This window comes from Onychomys torridus, chromosome 5 (genome assembly GCF_903995425.1).
Source record: "Onychomys torridus chromosome 5, mOncTor1.1, whole genome shotgun sequence".
Classification (NCBI taxonomy): Eukaryota; Metazoa; Chordata; class Mammalia; order Rodentia; family Cricetidae; genus Onychomys; species Onychomys torridus.
In genome coordinates, this window is record NC_050447.1 from 73,821,820 (window position 1) to 73,841,180 (window position 19,361).

At 41.6% G+C, this 19,361-nt stretch overlaps 1 protein-coding gene across 1 annotated transcript in view; it reads left to right on the forward strand.

Annotated features, from left to right (window-relative positions):
* The window catches only part of Tmem236 (transmembrane protein 236), a 41,900-nt gene extending 27,243 nt beyond the window's left edge, over window positions 1-14,657 (forward strand). Inside the window, exon 4 of the mRNA XM_036187045.1 lies at window positions 14,086-14,657. Coding sequence (XP_036042938.1) covers window positions 14,086-14,657 — 572 coding nt within the window. The remainder of the gene's footprint in view (window positions 1-14,085) is intronic.
* The last annotated feature ends 4,704 nt before the right edge of the window (window positions 14,658-19,361 follow it).

A 19,361-nucleotide genomic window follows, 5' to 3' on the forward strand; every position in this document is an offset into this window, starting at 1 on the left:
TATCTAATGATAGTTAACATGTATTTTTAGCAGTAAGGCTGTGGTACTAGTAACTTGTTTTGTTTTTTAGAGACAGGGTTTCTCTGTGTAGCTTTATGCCTTTCCTGGAACTTCTCTGTAGACCAGGCTGGCCTCAAACACACAGAGATCTGCCTGCCTCTGCCTCCCACGTGCTGGGATTAAGGGCGTGCACCGCCATCACCTGGCAGCCCTGGTCACTTTTTAGAGGTTATGAATTATTCTATTATTCAATGTTCTTACACAGGACTAGTAATTTTTAAAGATTCCTAGGTGACTTTCAATTGTGAAAATAAGAAGAGGGGCAGGGAGAAATAAAACAGGGGTAGCCGACAGCTTTGACGTCACAACTTCCTCATGAAACAGGACGTACCCTTAGTGTGGAGAATGATACCTATGCTTAGAGGGAGATGTGCGATTAGGGAAGCCCTGGGCTCATGTTGGGGGCAACAAGGATGATGCAGGCAAGGGAGAGTGTAAACAGGTTTATGAGCAACTTGTTGAGAACATTGTGGAAATAATTCCTTCTGCTTCTAATCAACAGTGTGTGACTTTGTTCAATAATGCTGAGAAATCTGTACATCAGCTGTAGAAAAGGTGGATCAGTAGAAATGACCTAGCTTCAGCAGCTTGTAGAGAAGGGAGAGAAGGAAGAACAGGAACCGTTCTTCTGGGCCATGTCTTCCTGATAGTGTTTTATCAAAATGCAATTACTCTCTCCCCCCACTCCTCCTTACTCTTCCTCTCCTCTTCCTCTTTCTGTACTGCAGAGTGAACCCATGTCCTTGTAGATACTAACCACGGGTTCTACCATCAAACTAGATCCTCAGCCCCCAGACATAATTTCTTAGAGGAATAGCAATGGTAATATACATGGAACTTTTAGGTTATTTCTGATGAACCAGAAACCACCTTTTCACATGTATGGGGGTGCCTTAAAAGTCAAACCACCAAGAAAGTCTCTTTAAACTTGGTGTGCATGCTGCATGCTATACTCTGACCACTTGGATTGTGCAGCAGGAAGACAGCCAGCATGGACTACATAGTAAGACAAGAAACAAACAAACAAACAAACAAACAAACAAAAACAAAATGCTGTAAGTAGTGTTTGTCAGCCCTCTTCCCTCAGGGCTCAGAGATCTATGCCAAAGAGGAGGTGGAAAGAGTGTAAGAGGCAGAGATAGGGGATGACTCCAAGGAGATGGGCTCTTCCAGACACAACCGGGCCGATGCACCTAGGAACTCATAGAGACTGTGACAGCAATGCTCCAGACCTGCACAGGTTGAAACCAGACAAAACTCCAGAACTGAGAAGGGGAAGTGGACACAAAGTCCCACTCCTAAACAAGAAGCTATCTACAATTGATACCCTCTGCCCAAAGCAGAGTGTTTTCCCTAATGTAATGCCATTGGGTGTATCACCTACACTTGAGGGCAGGTCCTGTGCCCAGGATCAGTTGGCTAACACAAAACAGACTCCATAGTTTTTTTTTTTAAATGCACTTTTTGTTTTATAGTAGTTCGTCTTATTGGTTTTGTTGTTGTTGTTGTTGTTGTTGTTATTTATTTACTTTTGATTTTTGTTTTTGCGGGGGAGGGAGTTGAGAGAAAGAAAGAACATGAAGTGGAGTGGAGAGGAACTGAGGGAGGAGAAAGAATAAAATCAAGATGTAATGTATGAAAAAGTCAATTTAAGAAATGAGAGTACATATGTACTCACTGATCCAAGCTTAGGGAGACATACTTTGCCACATGTAACCTCTGTAAGGCTCCCTAAACCACTGATGAGACAGAGAGTATTAGGAACTATGGCAAATACCACTTTAACTCCGAGAAACCAGATCCAAATTTTCAAAGGACTTAATACCTCCCACGTTTCCTTAGAGTGCAGCTCATCCCACCTTAACTAAATTGAATATAAAACACGAGGTTTTATATTGAGGTTGAAAGAAACAAAGAGAGGAGGGGTGTCATTTTTCTGAACTAGTCAAGCCAATATGGGTCCAGGAGAGAAGAATGGTGTCAGAGGGAAAGAAGCAGGGATACCAGAGGGAAATGGGGATGAATATAGTCACATTAGATTGCATATATGTATGAAACCCCCACAAAAAGGAAGAGGGCACAGGATATATTTTTCTGAATAAAATGGCATTTTGAGTTCCTCTTTGTTGCTTCTTAAGGAATAGCTTATTAAACATTATGGGCACATCCAGTGTGAGCTGGGTTTCCATAATGTGTGGTTTTGCAATGCTCTCAAGGCTGAGTCTGAGGAACACTGTGTACAAGGCTATGCCAAGAATGAGCCCGTTTCCTTCCTCACTGCCCTTTGCTATAGAGAAGGAAGTTTCAGAACTCAAGAGTTCTAGGATTTTTTTCCTTTTCTGAAGAAAGAAGTCACCGTTTCCCAGACTGTAGGCGAGAGTAGAGTGAAATTTCTGATTTTATCTCCTAATGAAGCATTGGCTTTCAGGCTTAGACTGTATGGACAGGTCCCCAAACACTCCTAGTATAAGCCTTATACCAGCAGACACAGGGCATCAGTGCTAAATAGCCTTGAGTTCAGGCCCCATTTGATTAGGTCAGCTTTGTGTGTGTGCATGCATGCGTGCGTGTGTGTGTGTGTGTGTGTGTGTGTGTGTGTGTGTGTGTATGTATGTATGTGCATGTGTGCATGCATGTGTCTGAAGGCCAGAGTTCAGTCTTCTCTGTCAGTCCTCAGGAACTGCCCACCTTAGTTTTTGAGACAGGGGCTCTTACTGGCATGGGGCTCACTAATTGGGCTAGGCTGACTTGTCAGAAAGTCCCAGGGATCTGCCTGTCTCTGTCTCCCCAATATGAAGATCAGCATGCACCAACCCTTCCCCAAATTTGTATGTTGGTGTTGGTCAAATTCAGGTCCTAATGCTTGCAAACAAGTGCTGAATCACCTGAACCATCTCTAAGGCTTCATAGATACTTTTAATAGTGTGTTACAAAATGGTGACTTTTCTCTTCAGTGGGCAAAGAGCCATGAACAATTTTAGTATGCAACAGAAGACTACTGAAAGTTGCATGAAATTTTGGTAATAGATATTAAGATTTCCAGAGAGACAGATAAGAGTAAAGAGATATAAAGAATTCAACATGTATTTCTTTACAATAAATACCAAGCCCCATTTTCCACAGCTATATTAGCCAAGACAAGTTCAAAATTACTGGCCTGGGTTATTGAGTCTCCATGTCTACATGTTCCTACCTTAGACAAGGGGGAGGGCTGTTTGAACAATGAGCATATTCTCCATCACTCTCTGTACACATTGTGTGCACATTGACGGTGGGATCCTATCTCTGGGGACACTGCTTTTCCTATGCTCTGCTTCCACCAAGCCCCTGTTTCAATGAGTATGCATGGGTTGATTATTGGGGGTGTGAATAAAAGCTGCTTTCTATGAGCTTACAGTCTTCTCTGAATAATAAATACATCAGTGCTTTTATTCCCTAGCTCCATGGCCCTCATTGCTACTCATATCTGAGAGGCCTCTGAAATCCAGTGAATGATAGCTGCTGGGGGTGAGTCCTATGGGGCTGTCATTCTTCTCTGGGTCCAAAGCCATGCCACATCTCCTCTTACCATAGAGCTAAATAGACCACAGTGCCAGCTTTTCCTGATGTCCTCAAGAGCTTTCAAAGAGACACAGTCTTGCCAGGCAGTGATGGCATACGCCTTTAATCTCAGCACTCAGGAGGCAGAGCCAGGCAGATCTGTGAGTTCGAGGCCAGCCTGGGCTGCCAAGCAGAGTGAGTTCCAGGAAAGGCACAAAGCTACACAGAGAACCCTGTCTTGAAAAACCAAGAAAAAAATGCGGGGGGGGCTCAGTCTTACAGCCTATGTAAGCACGGGGCCAGGGGCCAATCTAAGTGATGGAGCCTATGCAGGACTCCAGAATGCGTTTGTCTGTTGAGTCAGGGGCATTGTTTTTGGACCATGCTTTCATGCCTTTTCTTGGTACCTTACCGTAAGTTGTTTCTTTCCCAGAATGCTCATTGCTCCCTGGTCCTCACAGACTCCAGGGTGGACATTCCTCCCATCCTTTACTTAGCAAACCTGTTGTTCCATTGTAAGGTAGCTGGGTATTCTACCAGCTGATGGGGTACAAGAGTAAAACAGATGGAGGCCTTGTCTGTGGAACTCAGGGTCTAGGGGACTTGAGAAGATGTTAACTAGCTGTGCTGTTGAGTATGTATAAATAAAGCTGAGACGAGTGCTCAGAAGACAGTGAATCAGCTTGTTTTCCTGTGTGTCACCATTTGTCACTCAGCTTGGGCTCCTAGCAGCATTTCTAACTCTAGTCTGTATGTAGACACTTGAATCCCTCAATGATTTGCAACAATACAGGAAATACTAAAAGTGCATACATAACCTTCAAATTTAGAATTAATTGTGCCTATGTATGTGCTTAAAAATACTTCACATTTTATTTTACATTTTATATGATTAGAAATACATATGCTATAATGTACAATATTGTGATTTTTGTATTTACATACACAGTAAGGCAACCTTATTTTCCAACTTTATTTTAACCATGGAAAAAGGCCAGAACAGCCTGCATGAGAAGCTGGGGGCTAGGAAGTTCTGATCAGGAAGCGTTCTTAACATTCAAAAATGGAGTCAATTACTCCAAACACCATTGTGTCAGGTTTTGGCAATTCTTGGTCAGTGTTAGATCCATCTGGGAAGTAATGGCAGTGGAGAAAATGGCCTCCAAAGCTCCAGCCTTCCAGTTGTATTCTTAGATTAGGATTCCTTCAAAGCTTCCATTGCTTAAAGCCCAGAGATGACATATGCTTTAATTAGCAGATTCATGAAATGCTTAACAGGGAACTGAAAGTGGACACTGGAGTTTCTACATTTTCCGAATAACAATGCATCATCTTTTGTATGGAACTGGTGCAGCTATTTTACAGTTAGGAATGTGTGCTCATGTGTCCTTCCCAAAGCAATGGTGGGCTGATTGTCTTGAGTTGCTACTCCTTTTCTTCATTGCCATCTCCCTCACGCCTTCAACTTCCCCCCTCTCTCTCTCTTCCTCTTCATTCTCTTTTCCCTCCTCCCCCTCATTATTTTTGGGGAAATTTTGCATGGTTTTGGGAACCACCAATATTATGTTGGTCAATGTTTAACCAGCTGCTCTCCAGGGTAGAACTTTGAATGAGGAAGCTGACTTCTGGGTGTGTGTGTGTGTGTGTGTGTGTGTGTGTGTGTGTAGGTTCATATGTGTGATGGTACATAGACACATGCGTATATCGATGCCAGGATGTCTACGTTGGTCATACACCTAGATTTTTGAGACAGGGTCTCTCACTAAGCCTAGAACTTGCCAATTTGGCTAGACTGACTGGCCAGTGACCCCTCCAGATTTTCCTGTCTCTGCCTCTCCAGTACTGGGATCACAGATCAGAGTCACTATGTCCACCTTTCATATGATGCTTAGGTCCCTCTGCCTGTATGGCAAACTCTTTAGCTAAGAGACATCTCCCAGCCCCTGATTCATAGAACATGCCAGATTCTGTGATGTAAACATTCCTACAAAGACCAATGCACACAGCCAAGATGAATCCCTGACTACTGATCACAGAATAGGGAAGAGGTGCACACTGTGGACTCTTGTTGGAGGGTATAAACTGTCTCTACTCCAGTATTACATCTGGGGATCTGAGATAGCATTCTTCTTGGTGGTGAGGATGGGCAAATATGAGGAATCATCTCATGATTTTGTTAAGACAGTCATGTAACCTCATTTCTCAAACTTTTTGACTTTCACCATGGGCTACCCATAACCACACTGTCATTTCACCTTCCTGATTTTCTGTTCTTCTCCAATTAATTGAGAACAGTACATTGTTGAGATATTTCTGCTTTTTGTTTGTAAACACATCCATAACTGTGATAGGGATTACACACACACTGGTCAGTGTTTGTGGACATCGACTCATTCTACTTTATAGGGGCCTCGTGAAGCAGGAGGCACACCTCATCACTTGTTAGTTTGGATTGTTGTCTATCTTTCCTCCCTCAAGGAGTCTATAGTGTTCAAATCATGATGCCTGTCATTTCCCTCGGCACACACTCCAATGTGTTGCCTTCTTTTCCCTTGTCTTCTAAAAGTGCTGTACTGAAACATGCTGTGACTACCTTTTTTTTTTTTAATATTAAAATAACAATTAATTTTCTACATTTCCTCACAATGTTCTGAGTCATCATAGACTACTTTTCTTTAGAACATGTTACTCTCAGAGAAAATAGTTTAGAGACTGTTAAAAGGCTAATGTTACTTTTTTCTGAGTAACTCTTTGTGTCCGGAGAATTGAGATCTTATTGTTGATTGTCCCTTTGCTGACGTCACTGGTCCTCTTTGGCCAGTGCCTTCTTTTCTCCTTTAAGTGAGTCTTTCTCTGGCTCGGATCTTTTTTTTTTTTTTTTTTAAGTTTCTACTCCTGAACTTAGAATAAAGTCTGAAACATTAACCTCGGATCTAAAGGTTTTATTTAATCTGTCTGTACCTCAGAGAATGTTGTATAGTGTTTGTGGGATTGGGATACAAGTTCTGTTTTTTTTTCTACCTGTCAATTCTGTGGCACTGGAAATAGTTCTTAATCTCTCTGTACCTCAGTTTACTCATCATTGTCAGGAGAAAACAATGCTGTTCATATGGCTGGGATTTTTTTAAATAAGGAGCTTAGAGTTGTGACTGATGAACGGTAAGCGTTAGCTCCCCAGTGTATCTCCATTCTGCTTCTCCAGTTTCTCAGCAACTCTTTTCATTTCTGATAACTGAAGGATTTTTCTGCTTCCTGTCAGGTTCCTTTTTCTTCTGTCACTTCTCAGATGGGCTCCCCTTGACTCCTGTGGTTATTTGGAGCTCCTGCCCCCCCCCCACGACTGTGTTTCCTCACAGAATTTACAGTTGCCCTGTCTCCTCCACCATCTGTGGTTTCTGCATCTACAGATTCACCAACACTACATCAAAAATGTTTGAAAGGTCTGGGGTGAGAGCTCTATGGGTAATGTACTTGCTGTGCAGGCATGGGAACCTAAGTTTAAACCCCTGGAATTCCTATATAAAAAAAAGCCTTATAATCCCAGAGCTGGGAGAGTAGAGACAAGAGAATCTGTAGGATTTGCTGGCTATCCAGTCTAGCTGAATCTATTAGCTCCAGGTTCAGTGAAATAGTCTTCCTGAAAAGATAAGGTAGAGAGCACCCGAGCAGGACATCCAAGGTCAAGTGGCCTTCGCACACATGGACATGCTAGAGTGCTCGCGCACGCGCACACACACACAGGAACACATATAAAAAAGTAAATGGTGAGAAAAATTACATCTGCACTGACCATGTACTGACTTCTCTTCATCATTCCCTACAAATATATATATCATAACAACCATAGAACGTTCTTGCTGTATGATATTCATAGGTGGTATAGAGAGGATCTAAACTCTACAGGAGGATAGAGATAGCTTATTTGCAAAAGTTGCATCATTTTTGTCATGAACTAGAGCATCCCATGAACATCCTAGGAACCGATCCCATGGGATGACTGTACTTCCCTTTTTATTTTCACCATCATGTATTATTTTATCCTTCTTGCTTTGACCATGGGAGACTCAGAGTCATTACAGTGAGGTCCATTTCCATGCTGTTTGCTTCATAATTTTCTAAAGTCTAGCTTAGGCTTGCTGCCATGATTTTGTTTATTTGGTTGCCTTTTTTACTTTTTGAGACAAAAATCTTTATATGTAGCATTTGCTTTTCAGACTGTCCTTGAACTCATGGTGATCCTCCTGCCTCAGCCTCCAAAGTGCTGGGATTGTAAGTGTGCGCACCATGCCTAGCAGTTATGTGGTACTCTGATACTTGTTTGATTAGAGGGGGCAGTTGGGTGTCTCCTTTGGGACTTTCAGCTTCATTTCTGGCTTTTCAAGTCCCCTTCCCCATAACCCCTCCCTATTACCATTCTTCATTCTATTTACATAATTTATTGCCTTCTTTTCTTTGCAAGAGGAATACATATCACCTAAAAATGTCTCACTACCAATTTTCTCTGGACAGACATTGGAGGGGTAAGTGAGAAGTAGAAATAAATCAATACAAGTAAATGGTGAAGTAAAGTAGGCAAAGACTACCTACTGAAATGCTCCTATATTATCAAAATAATGCCTTTTAATTGTTCACTTAGTACAGTAAAGGCAGGAACCTGTTTCAGCCACTGACACAAACTTGCTGTGGTTTTCAGTTTGTTCAGGGCACCTTGAGCCTCTCAGGAAGCGAGTGTATTGTGCTCTCTAAGCTTACATCTTTTGTTCATTTTGCTCATACATATGTAGCTTTGCCCAAACAAAAAAAATAACCAACAGCAAGAAAATGAATGCCTGCTGTATGAGGAAATTTAAGCAGTGTTAACTTGGAAACGCAGTATTTCTGTTCTTGGTAGTCCTCTGCTGGTCTACTGCAATGGCCCACAAGTTTCTTGGCCCCTTCTGCTCTCTTTTACCCCACGGGGAGGCAGAGAGCTCTGCTTTAGTTCTAGCCAGTCACACTGGAAATCAGGATGACACCCCCGAATCTAAACTAGTCTCCATTGAGCTGGCATAACACGTGATGTTTCCAGATCCAATTTCACCAAATATACACAGACTCCTAGGATCTTTTCAAAGCCAAACACTAGCTAGGAACTCAGTGTTCTGTCCGACAGCTCTTCTGAGATAGTGCAACTCTCAGTGAGCATTGAGAACGTGTTCATGTGCCACTTCCTGGCCGTGAAACAAAGCTGAGTCTGCAATCAGTCATCAAGCTGGTATGTGCATACTGTTCTTAATGCTGGCAAGGGAATTTTCATTTTTCCCTTTTTCTTTTGTATTGACATGCTTCACTCTTTTCACAGCATACACCCCCCCCCCCCGGCTTTCTCTGTCTTCCCTCCCCGTCTCTTGCTGGTCCCCTTCATCCTCTCAAATAGGGACCCCCTTCTGCTTTCATGTGCTACATCTCCCATTATTATTTTGTTTTGCACTTCCCTGTCTTTTTACAACTTTCAAGATTTGGTTTTCCTTACAAATAACATTGTGTGTTAAGTGGGCAAAGGAGATTCTCTAGGAAATGGTGACTCTAAGAAATGGATTTTCCCTTTAATTCTTTCAAGTGTGTATATATGTCTATGTGCTACGTGGAAAAAAAAAAACAACTTTTTTTTTCTAGGGAGACACAGCACACAGGTCTATTCACCCCAGATAGAGAGCCCACCACAGACCAAAGTATGGATACCACCAAAGTCCAACTTGGTGAACCAATGAATTTAACTGGGGTTATTTACAGAAGCAGAAATTACTCAAAGACAGCTGCATCACCATAGCCCAACCCAGCATGGGTAACAGCTCACAAAAGCTGGGAAACTGGGAGCACACCGCACAGCCTCCAGGCTGCTCAACAGGTTGGAGAGGGTATTTTCTGGGTGCTTCAGTTGGTCTAAACCTCTTCCAGGTAGCTGCTCTGGCTACAGAGTCTTTCTTGTAGCTCAGCTTATCTGAGTCTTCTTTGTGACTCAGCTTCCTTAATCTGAGTGGGACTCAGCTTCCTTAATCTGAGTGGGACTCAGCTTCCTTAATCTGAGTGGGACTCAGCTTTCATTGTTTACTTTGGCAGGGAGGAGCCTAGTGAATCTGGTCAGCTTCAGGGACTTCCTGAAGCCATTTTCTTTACCTTCCTACTTAAGAGCTTCCCTACAGGATGACTGTTTCAATGTTGGAGGAAACTGTTACCCAACAGCATTGTACATTTAGAGGCCAGAGGTCAACCTTGTGTGCCATTTTTCAGAAGCCATCAGTCTGTTTTTGAAACGAGATTCCCCACTGGTTTGAACCTTGATAACTATGCTAGGCTGGATAGCCAGCGAGTCCTTGCTGCCTGTCTCCACCTCTCCATATCCAGAATTAAAAAAAAATATTAGTTCTGAGTCCAATCCAGGTTAGCATGCTTTCATGGCAAGTACTTTACCAACTGAGCTATCTCTCCAGCACTCTAGTAAATTCTTTAAAGTTAAGTAAAATGTAGAAGTGAGCACCTGAGTTTAAAGAGAGGATTTTATAGAAATAATACATTATAGACTATCACTGTCTCTTAGTATTGTTTGTGAAATGATACCCATTCGTGCCATTGTGGCTTCTAATGTAGGTTAAGAGGTACCTAGGGGTTAAGGTCCTAGAATATTTCTTATGGATCCTTAACACCCAAGCAGAAAGCCAGGCACTGAAGTGCTGAGGTAAGTGCTGGGAGGGGTATGGAGAAGGACAGATCTGAAGCTCATAATCAGCCAGCCTCAGCAAACCAGTGAGTTCCAGATTCAGTAAGAGACTTTTCCTTAAAAAAAAGAATGCGGAAGGTACTGATCTATGAGTGTAGCAGTGTAGCTGAAAGTTTCTCCAGTCCGCCCAGACCTGAGGTCCCACAGCTGCTTATAAAATAATCACTCAGAAGCTTATATTATAACTGCTTGGCCATTAGCTCAGGCTTATTACTGACTAGCTCTTACACTTAAATTAACCCATAATTTTTATTTATGTTTAGCCATATGGCTTGGCACCTTTTCTTAATTCTGCCTTGTCATCTTGCTTCCTCTGTGTCTGGCTGGTGACTCCTCACTCCTTCTTTCCTCTTCCCAGAATTCTCCTCATCTGTTTGCCCACCTATACTTCCTGCCTAGCTAGTAGCCAATCAGCATTTTATTTATCAGCCAATCAGAGCAATACATATTTACAGCACACAGAACGACATCCCACAGCATAGCAGAATGTCTTTAGGAGTCATTTTATTACTCCTTCCCCCCTGCCCCCCAAACAGTAGTGTTTGGTTTTACCCTAGGTTACTGGGCTATCTAGTATCTGTCTTGGTCACTAAAGTAGTTGCTCAGCCATAATCAGAGAAGTTTCTTCCTGCAGCAGATGAGAACAAATACAAAGACCCACATCCAGATATTATTCAGAGAGAGAGAGAGAGACCTTGGAACACTCAGCCCTAAATGGGAAGTCTCCACTAAACTCCTCTCCTCAGGAATTGGGGAACCCCACAGAAGACAAGGCTGAAAAAGTATAAGAGTCACAGAGGACTCCAGGAGAAGAAGGCCCTCTAAATCAACTGAATAGAGCTTGTGTGAACTCACAGAGACCAGAACAGCAAGCACAGGGCCCACAGAGGTCTGCACCAGGTCCTCCGAGTATATATTATAGCTCCCAGTTTAGTGTTTTTATGTGATTCCTGGGTGTGTGAATGAGTGGGTCTCTGATTCTTTTGTCTTCTCTTGGGCTCTTTGCCTTTATTTGTCTTGTCCAACTCCAATGTATTGGTTTTTGTTTTGTCTTATTGTATTATATTATTATCCCTGAAAATCCTGTTTGTTTTCTAATGAGACACAGAAAGGGAGTAGATCTGAATGGAAGGAAAAATGAAGAGGAACTGGGAAGAATAGAAGGAGAAGAAATTGTAATAAGGGTATATTATGTAAAAACAATCTATTTTCAAAAAAAGAGAAAAAAAAATAATCACATTTTATTTTTAAAAAGGAAGAAAATGAACAACAATTGAGGAAGGCCCCTAAAGTCAAACTCTGGCTTCTACGTCTGTGTGCGCGCACGCACGTGCACACACACACACACACACACACACACATGTACGTGCACACACCACACCCAGTGCATATATGTGTATATATATATAAACCAAGAGAATAAACACTTAATCTTTGTATTTAAAAAACACTCAGTTTAACCTTAAAAGTTTTAAATAATAACTATATGAAAAATCACCGAGGTTTGTTGAATCCTTAGTAAATACTCTTAACTTAGTCACTAAGTAGCTTAGTCATGAATTAAATTCACTCCTCTCCCTTTCAGCCCAACAAGTTTTTGCTGACATGGTTGCCCTTCAGACCTCCCCACCTAACACTCCTTTACCTTCTGTCTTCTCAGGTAACAGGACCTCTCAGAATGTTTTCTCGGTAAACTTTGCCAGGCTGATAAAATCTTAGCAACACAGAAATGGTGCTTAAGTGGATAGGTGTGGGACAAATGATGTGCTATAGGGCCCAGGAGATAGCTCAGTCAGTAACAGGCTTGCAAGCATGCATGAGTGCCCGAGGTCAATCCCCAGAAGCCACACTCAATCTGGACACGGGGCTAGAGAGACAGCTCAGCAGGTAAGAGCACTAGCGGCTCTTCCAGAGGACAGGGGTTTGATTTTAGCACCTATGTAGTGGCCAACAACCACCTGTAGCTCCAGTTTCTTCTGGCCTATGTAGGCACCAGATACACATGTGTAGAGACACACATGTAGGCAAAATATCCATACAAATAAAATAAATAAATCTCAGAGAAATGTAAAAGTATTGGATATTGTGGTAGGTACTTGTGAGCTTAACACTGGGGAGGTGGAGACAGATAGATTTTCTGGTTATTTCTGGCTAGCCTGTTCTCAGTGAGAGATCCAGTATTAAAAAACAATGGACATCACTGGAGGAACAACATCCAAAGTTAGCAGCTATCATGCACATGCAGGCATCCTTGTACACACACATTCATCTGCACACACACAAACATGCACACACACACACACACACACACACACACACACACACACACACACACTGTGGCAAGGATCAGATATCTTCCCATTCATCTGACAGGTATATTGATTAACATACAGCCTCATGACCCATGACCCAGACATCATGGTTCAGCTGACCAGTCCTGTTGACTGCTCCTAAAGCCCCTGGGGAAGAACAGCTGAACTATTTTCATGATTTTCTGTGGATCAAACAGTTTCCCTCTGAGCACTAAACTCTCCTTCTAGGGAACTAAGGTAGAATCAGTCCTGGGAGCCCATTTCATCTTACAGGGGGCGGTCCTGAACTGGTAAACTTGTCCATTCACTTGGTTCTGATACCCATGTCTTTTATAGTTAGCACACACTGTCTTGCTTCTATGCAGACAATAGCAGCCATGACGTTAAAAGTTTGTCACTTGGAGCTGAGCAAGCCAGGCAGAGGGCTCCAGCTCTGCCACTGAGTCTGAATTTGAGCATTATTTAACCTCATGGGCTTCAGTTTCTAAAACTGTAAAAATGGACTGGTAATCATTTCTTCATTTTCTCCAAGGATCCAATAAGTAATCAATAATGGCCTCTTCTGTCAAATTGTGAAAATAACTTAGGTTTCATATCCAAGAAAAATACCAAGGTGCCAAGAATCTCTGAACTTTTTAAAGTCTGTCACTCAGTCATTGTTTTCTGCAAGTCAAAAATTTAGACTTCTATTTTAAGAATTACAATTTGAAAGCTTTGTTGCGTTCTGTGTCTGTGTCTGTGGAGAGGTGTGTGTATGTGTGAGTGCAGGTGCACACTGAGAACAGAGGACCGAATGTCCCTTGAGCTGGAGTTGCCGATACAGTGAACATCCTGACAAGGTGCTGGGAACCAAACTCAGGTATCTGGACTCTCTGGCAGAACAGGATGAATCATCACTGCTGTACTGTCCTGCATTTGCCAAGATGGGCATTTGGAGGTCAGAGAACTTTTGGTAGTTCTTGGGATTGAACTCACGTCATCAGTCTTGCCTCAATCTCAAACAAGAGTTTTTACCAACTGATCAATATTACCTTTATCTGTCTGTCTGTCTCTCTAACTACCTAAATATCTATCATCAATCTATCTATCCTCCATTTATCTATCTATCTATCTATCTATCTATCTATCTATCTATCCATCTATCATCTATCTATCTATCTATCTATCTATCTATCTATCTATTATCCATCTATCTATCAATCATCAGTCATCTATCTATCTGCTACATTGTCTGTTCTTGAGACAGGGTCTCGCTATGTATCCTAGATTAGCCTACATTTTGTCATCCTTCAGCCTCCATGTCCTCCTTCCATACTGGGATATTAGGTTGCCATCGAACTCAGTTTAGTAACAAGTAAAGTAAAAATTTTTAGATTAAAGAAATGCTTAAAATGTAAATTAATTGATGTTTTTCAGGTCACGAAGACAATGACATCCATATAACCTCTTTGCAACAGATAAAAACTGTGACAGAACAGGTGGTACATGGTGGTGGAAATCCTGAATCTGCCCAGGCAGCCAAGCCCACTGTGATGTCCCAGTCCCACCACCACTACATGACAGCACTGGTGGGGCCACTGGAGCCCTCATTTCACTCTGGAATCCTGAGGACAATGTCTCACAGAGATGTCCGAGCCCAGCTGTTCCTGCAAAGCTTCCTCACGTGGTCAGACACTGTAGAAATGCTGCGTGTGGCTGGGCACCACTCCGTGTACAAGTCGGGTTGGCTGTACCCGGTCTACATATTCAGTTACATATCTCTCCTGCGAATGGTCTTCACGCCTAAGAACCCTCTTCTCAGTTCCATGGGGGTCCTGCTACAGGATTTCCCCTTTATTTTCCTTAGACTCAGTTTGATCATTGCCCTGGGGACTATCACACCAGTACTGGGCCTGTGCAAAAATATTCTAGTGACTGTCTCCTATATTTACTTCAATTATGTCACCAAACTCAGGCCTTTCTCTGCCTTTGAAACCTCTCCATTTTAGCAGCAAATGTTAAGAAAGTAAGTCATCCTGATTATGCATATAAACACAATTGTACAGTGTTTCTAAGCAGAAGCTTTTGCACTATATAGAATTAACCACTTCCAAACTGTAATATAGTTTTTTAAAAACATATATAAATGGTGCTACCTTTAAGCAAAGTTATATTCTTCCAAATTGCTTCTTCTAGGCTTCTGAAAACCTTAGTTGTTGATTTTAGCCATGCATATCCCACTTTTTTTTTTTTTTTGCTAAAAAAATCACTTCTCAATAAAGCCTTTTAAAGTTCTGGGAACCATGAGCTAGCTCAAGAATGAGATTTTCATGACATGTACATTGAAGAATATTTTACGGCTTAATTAACTGAAATTAGTTTTAGAAAATAACCCAAAGATATTGAATTTATTTTAGAGTTTTCTTGGACATGTGAAAACTGTAGCTCTAGGGTCTCCTTCAAAACATAAAATTTCGGGGGCTGGAGAGATGGCTCAGAGGTTAAGAGCACCAACTGCTCTTCCAGAGGTCCTGAGTTCAATTCCCAGCAACCATATGGTGGCTCACAACCATCTGTAATGAGATCTGGCACCCTCTTCTGTATACATAATAAATAAATAAATCTTAAAAAAAAACCATAAAATTTCATTCTCTCTCTCTCTCTCTCTCTCTCTCTCTCTCTCTCACACACACACACACACACACACACACACACACACACACACACACACACACAGCAGTGAGGATTGAACCAGAGCCCTGGCCACACTCTCCTAGTGCTTTACCAATAAGCTGCATCCTTAGCCTTAGAAATACATTTTTTTGCCCTGCTACAATGACCACTATTCAATTCATTATTCATTGACTGTGTTAAGAAAGAGGGAGGGAGAGAGAGAGAGAGAGAGAGAGAGAGAGAGAGAGAGAGAGAGAGAGAGAGACTTCAGCTAACACCAACTCAGTAAAGCTTCATTAAAGCCACTTGGTCTGGTATGGCAGGACAGCTTGAGTGTTGAGTGTAATGGAGACAAGGTACACTGTGATTCCTAGATAAAGTTTTATAATGGAAACCATAAATTGTAGACAAAGTATAAGAATGTAACGTGGATGGAATTTGATACTATCATAAAAAAAAATCAAGTACAAGCCATATTTAAAGTGAGAGCTTGAAGTTAGCATGGTAGTAAAGGTGGCTTATTTTGCTCTAGGTCATGAATGTCTGTGCTTTGATAATCATACACACAGTCACAAGCTCTGCAGGTGCTCTGTTGGCACAGATATCACATCCACAGCAGAGGGTCTCAGTTAAGAGTGGGTTGTAAGAGGTTTACAAGTGCAGAGCAATAATTCACATTACCATCTCCTCCCTGATCCATGGAAACAAATAGCTTATGAATAGATGGATAATTCTGAGTGTTTCTGGCCTCTGCACTGAGGCACACAGGCTCCTTTCCCATCCTTATGTCTCCCACACCATAGAGAAAGTCTATACATAATTATTAAGCCTTGCTTGCCAGCTCTGTGATTTGGGGTTGTTTCCTTGAATGCTTTGGTCCCTACTGCTCTGTATAATAGATGAACACAATATAAATATTCCTTTAATAGTGTTGGATGAATGTAGGATTTGGAGCACTCTCAATACTGTGTCTGATAAATAATAACACCTTAATAAATGTTAAGTATTTAATGGTACCATCCCACATCCTGCCCACCCTCTGGGAATAATAGTTATACTTGGTAATTGTGAGATAAAACATGTAGGATCTTAAGGTTACCCCAATATTTAGATGAATGTGAATGTGAGAATTCATTCTTCCATTTGAACAGAATGTCTATGAGCTTTCAAATTACTCAGACTATAGCACTTTGTTTCTTTCTTTTATTTCCATTTTTATTTTGGAGGCAGGGGCTCACCATGTAGCCCAGGTTAGTCTGAACTCACTATGTAACTCAAACTTATCTTGAACTCAGCACCCGCATGTCTCCACCTCCCCAGTGCTAGGATTATAGGTATGTGCCACCCACCCCTGAGGATTACACACAGCCTCACCAGTGCCACATAAGCAATCTGTCCCTAAGCCACACCCCCAGACTGCACTTTTTGTTTTTGAAAACCTTTTATTATATATTCCCTTTTCTTGGTTCCTCGCTAACTTGTCAGTCCCGCAAGAGAAAGCCTAAGAGTGACACATTTAGCCACACCTCTATCTCCACTAATATGTCTAACATACATACATATCATGTATCTTTTAAAATTAAGAAATGCCTGTAACCATGTGACTAATTTACAATATCCATAAATGTGAAACTCATTTACATAAATGTATAGATCTTTATCTTGCAATTTAGAGTGAGTGGCACTCAGTGAACTCTGAAGTATTGCCTTGGCTTATCCTGCATTTTGTATCTGACAGTTGAACATGAATATGCCTGATATTTGGGGATGTTGGCAATATGTTACACAGATAATGAAGGCATGTATAACAGATCATGTAAGGCAGGAAAAGCCTTGATCCTGTGACCTAACTGAGTGTACAGATGTTTATAAAATCCAAGCCCATGGTATTTAAGAGATAAGAAATTGGGCTGATGTGGTATTGATAGTTCTATACTATGTGATTAAAACCTATATTATTAAATTATACTGTAATTCTCATAGCTTTTTATCATTGTTGGTATTAAGGTTTTGTGTCCTAATAAAAAGCTTAATTTCTGCTGTAAAGTGTGAATGCCAGATCTGTATTAGACTATATAGTATTTAACTCCAAATAAAATCTGGAGCTGCATGGTAATTCTGTCTTTATTAAATGTCAACTTCATATAAGGTTAATTGCTGAGACACATAAAATGCATCTATGAGGGAACTAATACAATCTATTTTTATAAGAAGTTTTATGTTTCTGGTGCCCTTTCTTTCTGCAAGTTGATGTTTGCATTTACATGTGCCAGTGTTATAGCCTGAGCTGAACCGTGAGCACTCCACTTCACTATGTGGCTGTTCTCCTAAGGCACAAACACCTAAAGAGGAAGGAAGAAGCTTGTGTGTGCAGGACACGGGCTGTATGGAGACACTTGCTGTGTACAGGCCACGGGCTATGTGCAGGCCATGGGCTGTGTGCAGGACACGGGCTGTGTGCAGAATACAGGCTATGTGGAGCAAGACTTGTTAGTGAATGCCCCAATAGCCTTTTCTTCCTTATAAACATTAAAAGTATGTTAAATTGGATTAAAAAAATCTAAGAACTTATGGTATCTAGCTCCCTAGGCCCTAGAGGAAATAATAAATAATAAAAAGAAAATGTGTAACAAATGGAACAAAATGTTTTTTTAAACCATTTTTAGTTTTAAAAACTCTCTTATTTGTTTATTTATAGACAGGGTTGCACTGTATAGCCATGGCTTTCTTGGGACTTGTCACATAGTCCAGGCTGTCCTCAAGCCAGTAATGATCCTTCTACCTCTGTCTCCCCAGTGCTAGGATGGTTACAGGTGTCTGCCACCATGCCCAGTTATTTTACTGTTTAATTAAAATCCTATGACTAAGCGACTCTTTGGTCATGAGGTTTGCTTCATTCTGGGAGGGTGTGTTTACTCATCCTTCAGCTTCCTGACAGTCTGCCTATCATCCTTCTTTCCAGCTGTATTGTTATGTGGTCCAAACAGAGACAACAAAGTCAGGGTGGGAGGAGACAGAGAAACAAAGGTGTACGCACATGAGCACCTGGGGACAAATCCAGCTACCCTCTGAATATGCTTCAAGACCATACAAAAGGCCACAGCTCACGAACCTGGAATCATACTCCTGGGTGTATTCGTCATGTCAGCCATACATGATGGTCTTGGCCTAGCAGACAGCTCCCCTTCAAACCAAGGCTGGCTCAGGCTGAATCCCTGGGAAGTAAAGCCAGAGCTCTTGTGGGTAATAACTTATAATAGCTTGTGGGTGTATCACCGTGTTTTCCCTAAACATTTTCATTTTTATTATTATGTTTTATTAATGGCATGTCCTGCCACGCTCATGAAAGCGAGAGGAGAACTTTCAGAAGCTGGGTCTCTCCTCCCGTGCTAGGGGTCTTGGGAAATGAATTCAGGCCATCAGCTTAGCGGCAAGCATTCTCGCCCACGAGCCATTTCTCCAACCCCATTACCAATTTTCTCTGGAGATAATTCTTCTTTTTACATTTTATTTTTAAGTGTGTGTGTGTGTGTGTGTGTGTGCTCACACATGTGTGAGTGCAGATGCCAGAGGGCTCCAGAAGAGAGCATTAGATCCCTTGCTGTGGAGTTTCAAGTGGTTGGAAGCCACCCCACTGACACGACACTGGGAACTGAACACAGGTCCTCTGCAAGAGCAGTATGCACTCTTAACTACTGAGCCATATCTTCAGCCCCCATTCTGAAGAAAATTATCCTAAGTATTTTGTTAGCTCACTCATTCAACTAGTTTGAGAATCTGTCATAGGCCAGATTGTGTTTTGTGTGAACATCTGGAAAACTACCTTAAAAAGTAGTTTAGTCGATGTCACAAATTAATTAACATGAATTTAGGGATAATGTTTACCATAGTAATATGTATGTGAAACTGGCATTTATACGTATGCAAATTTTCATTTTCTAAATTGTGCTTTTGTAAAAGCTCTTATTTCTCTTCATATTGAGTTGAGAAAATTAATGGGTGTTTCCAGGAATGCCTTCTCTTTCAACAATGCCTTTCTT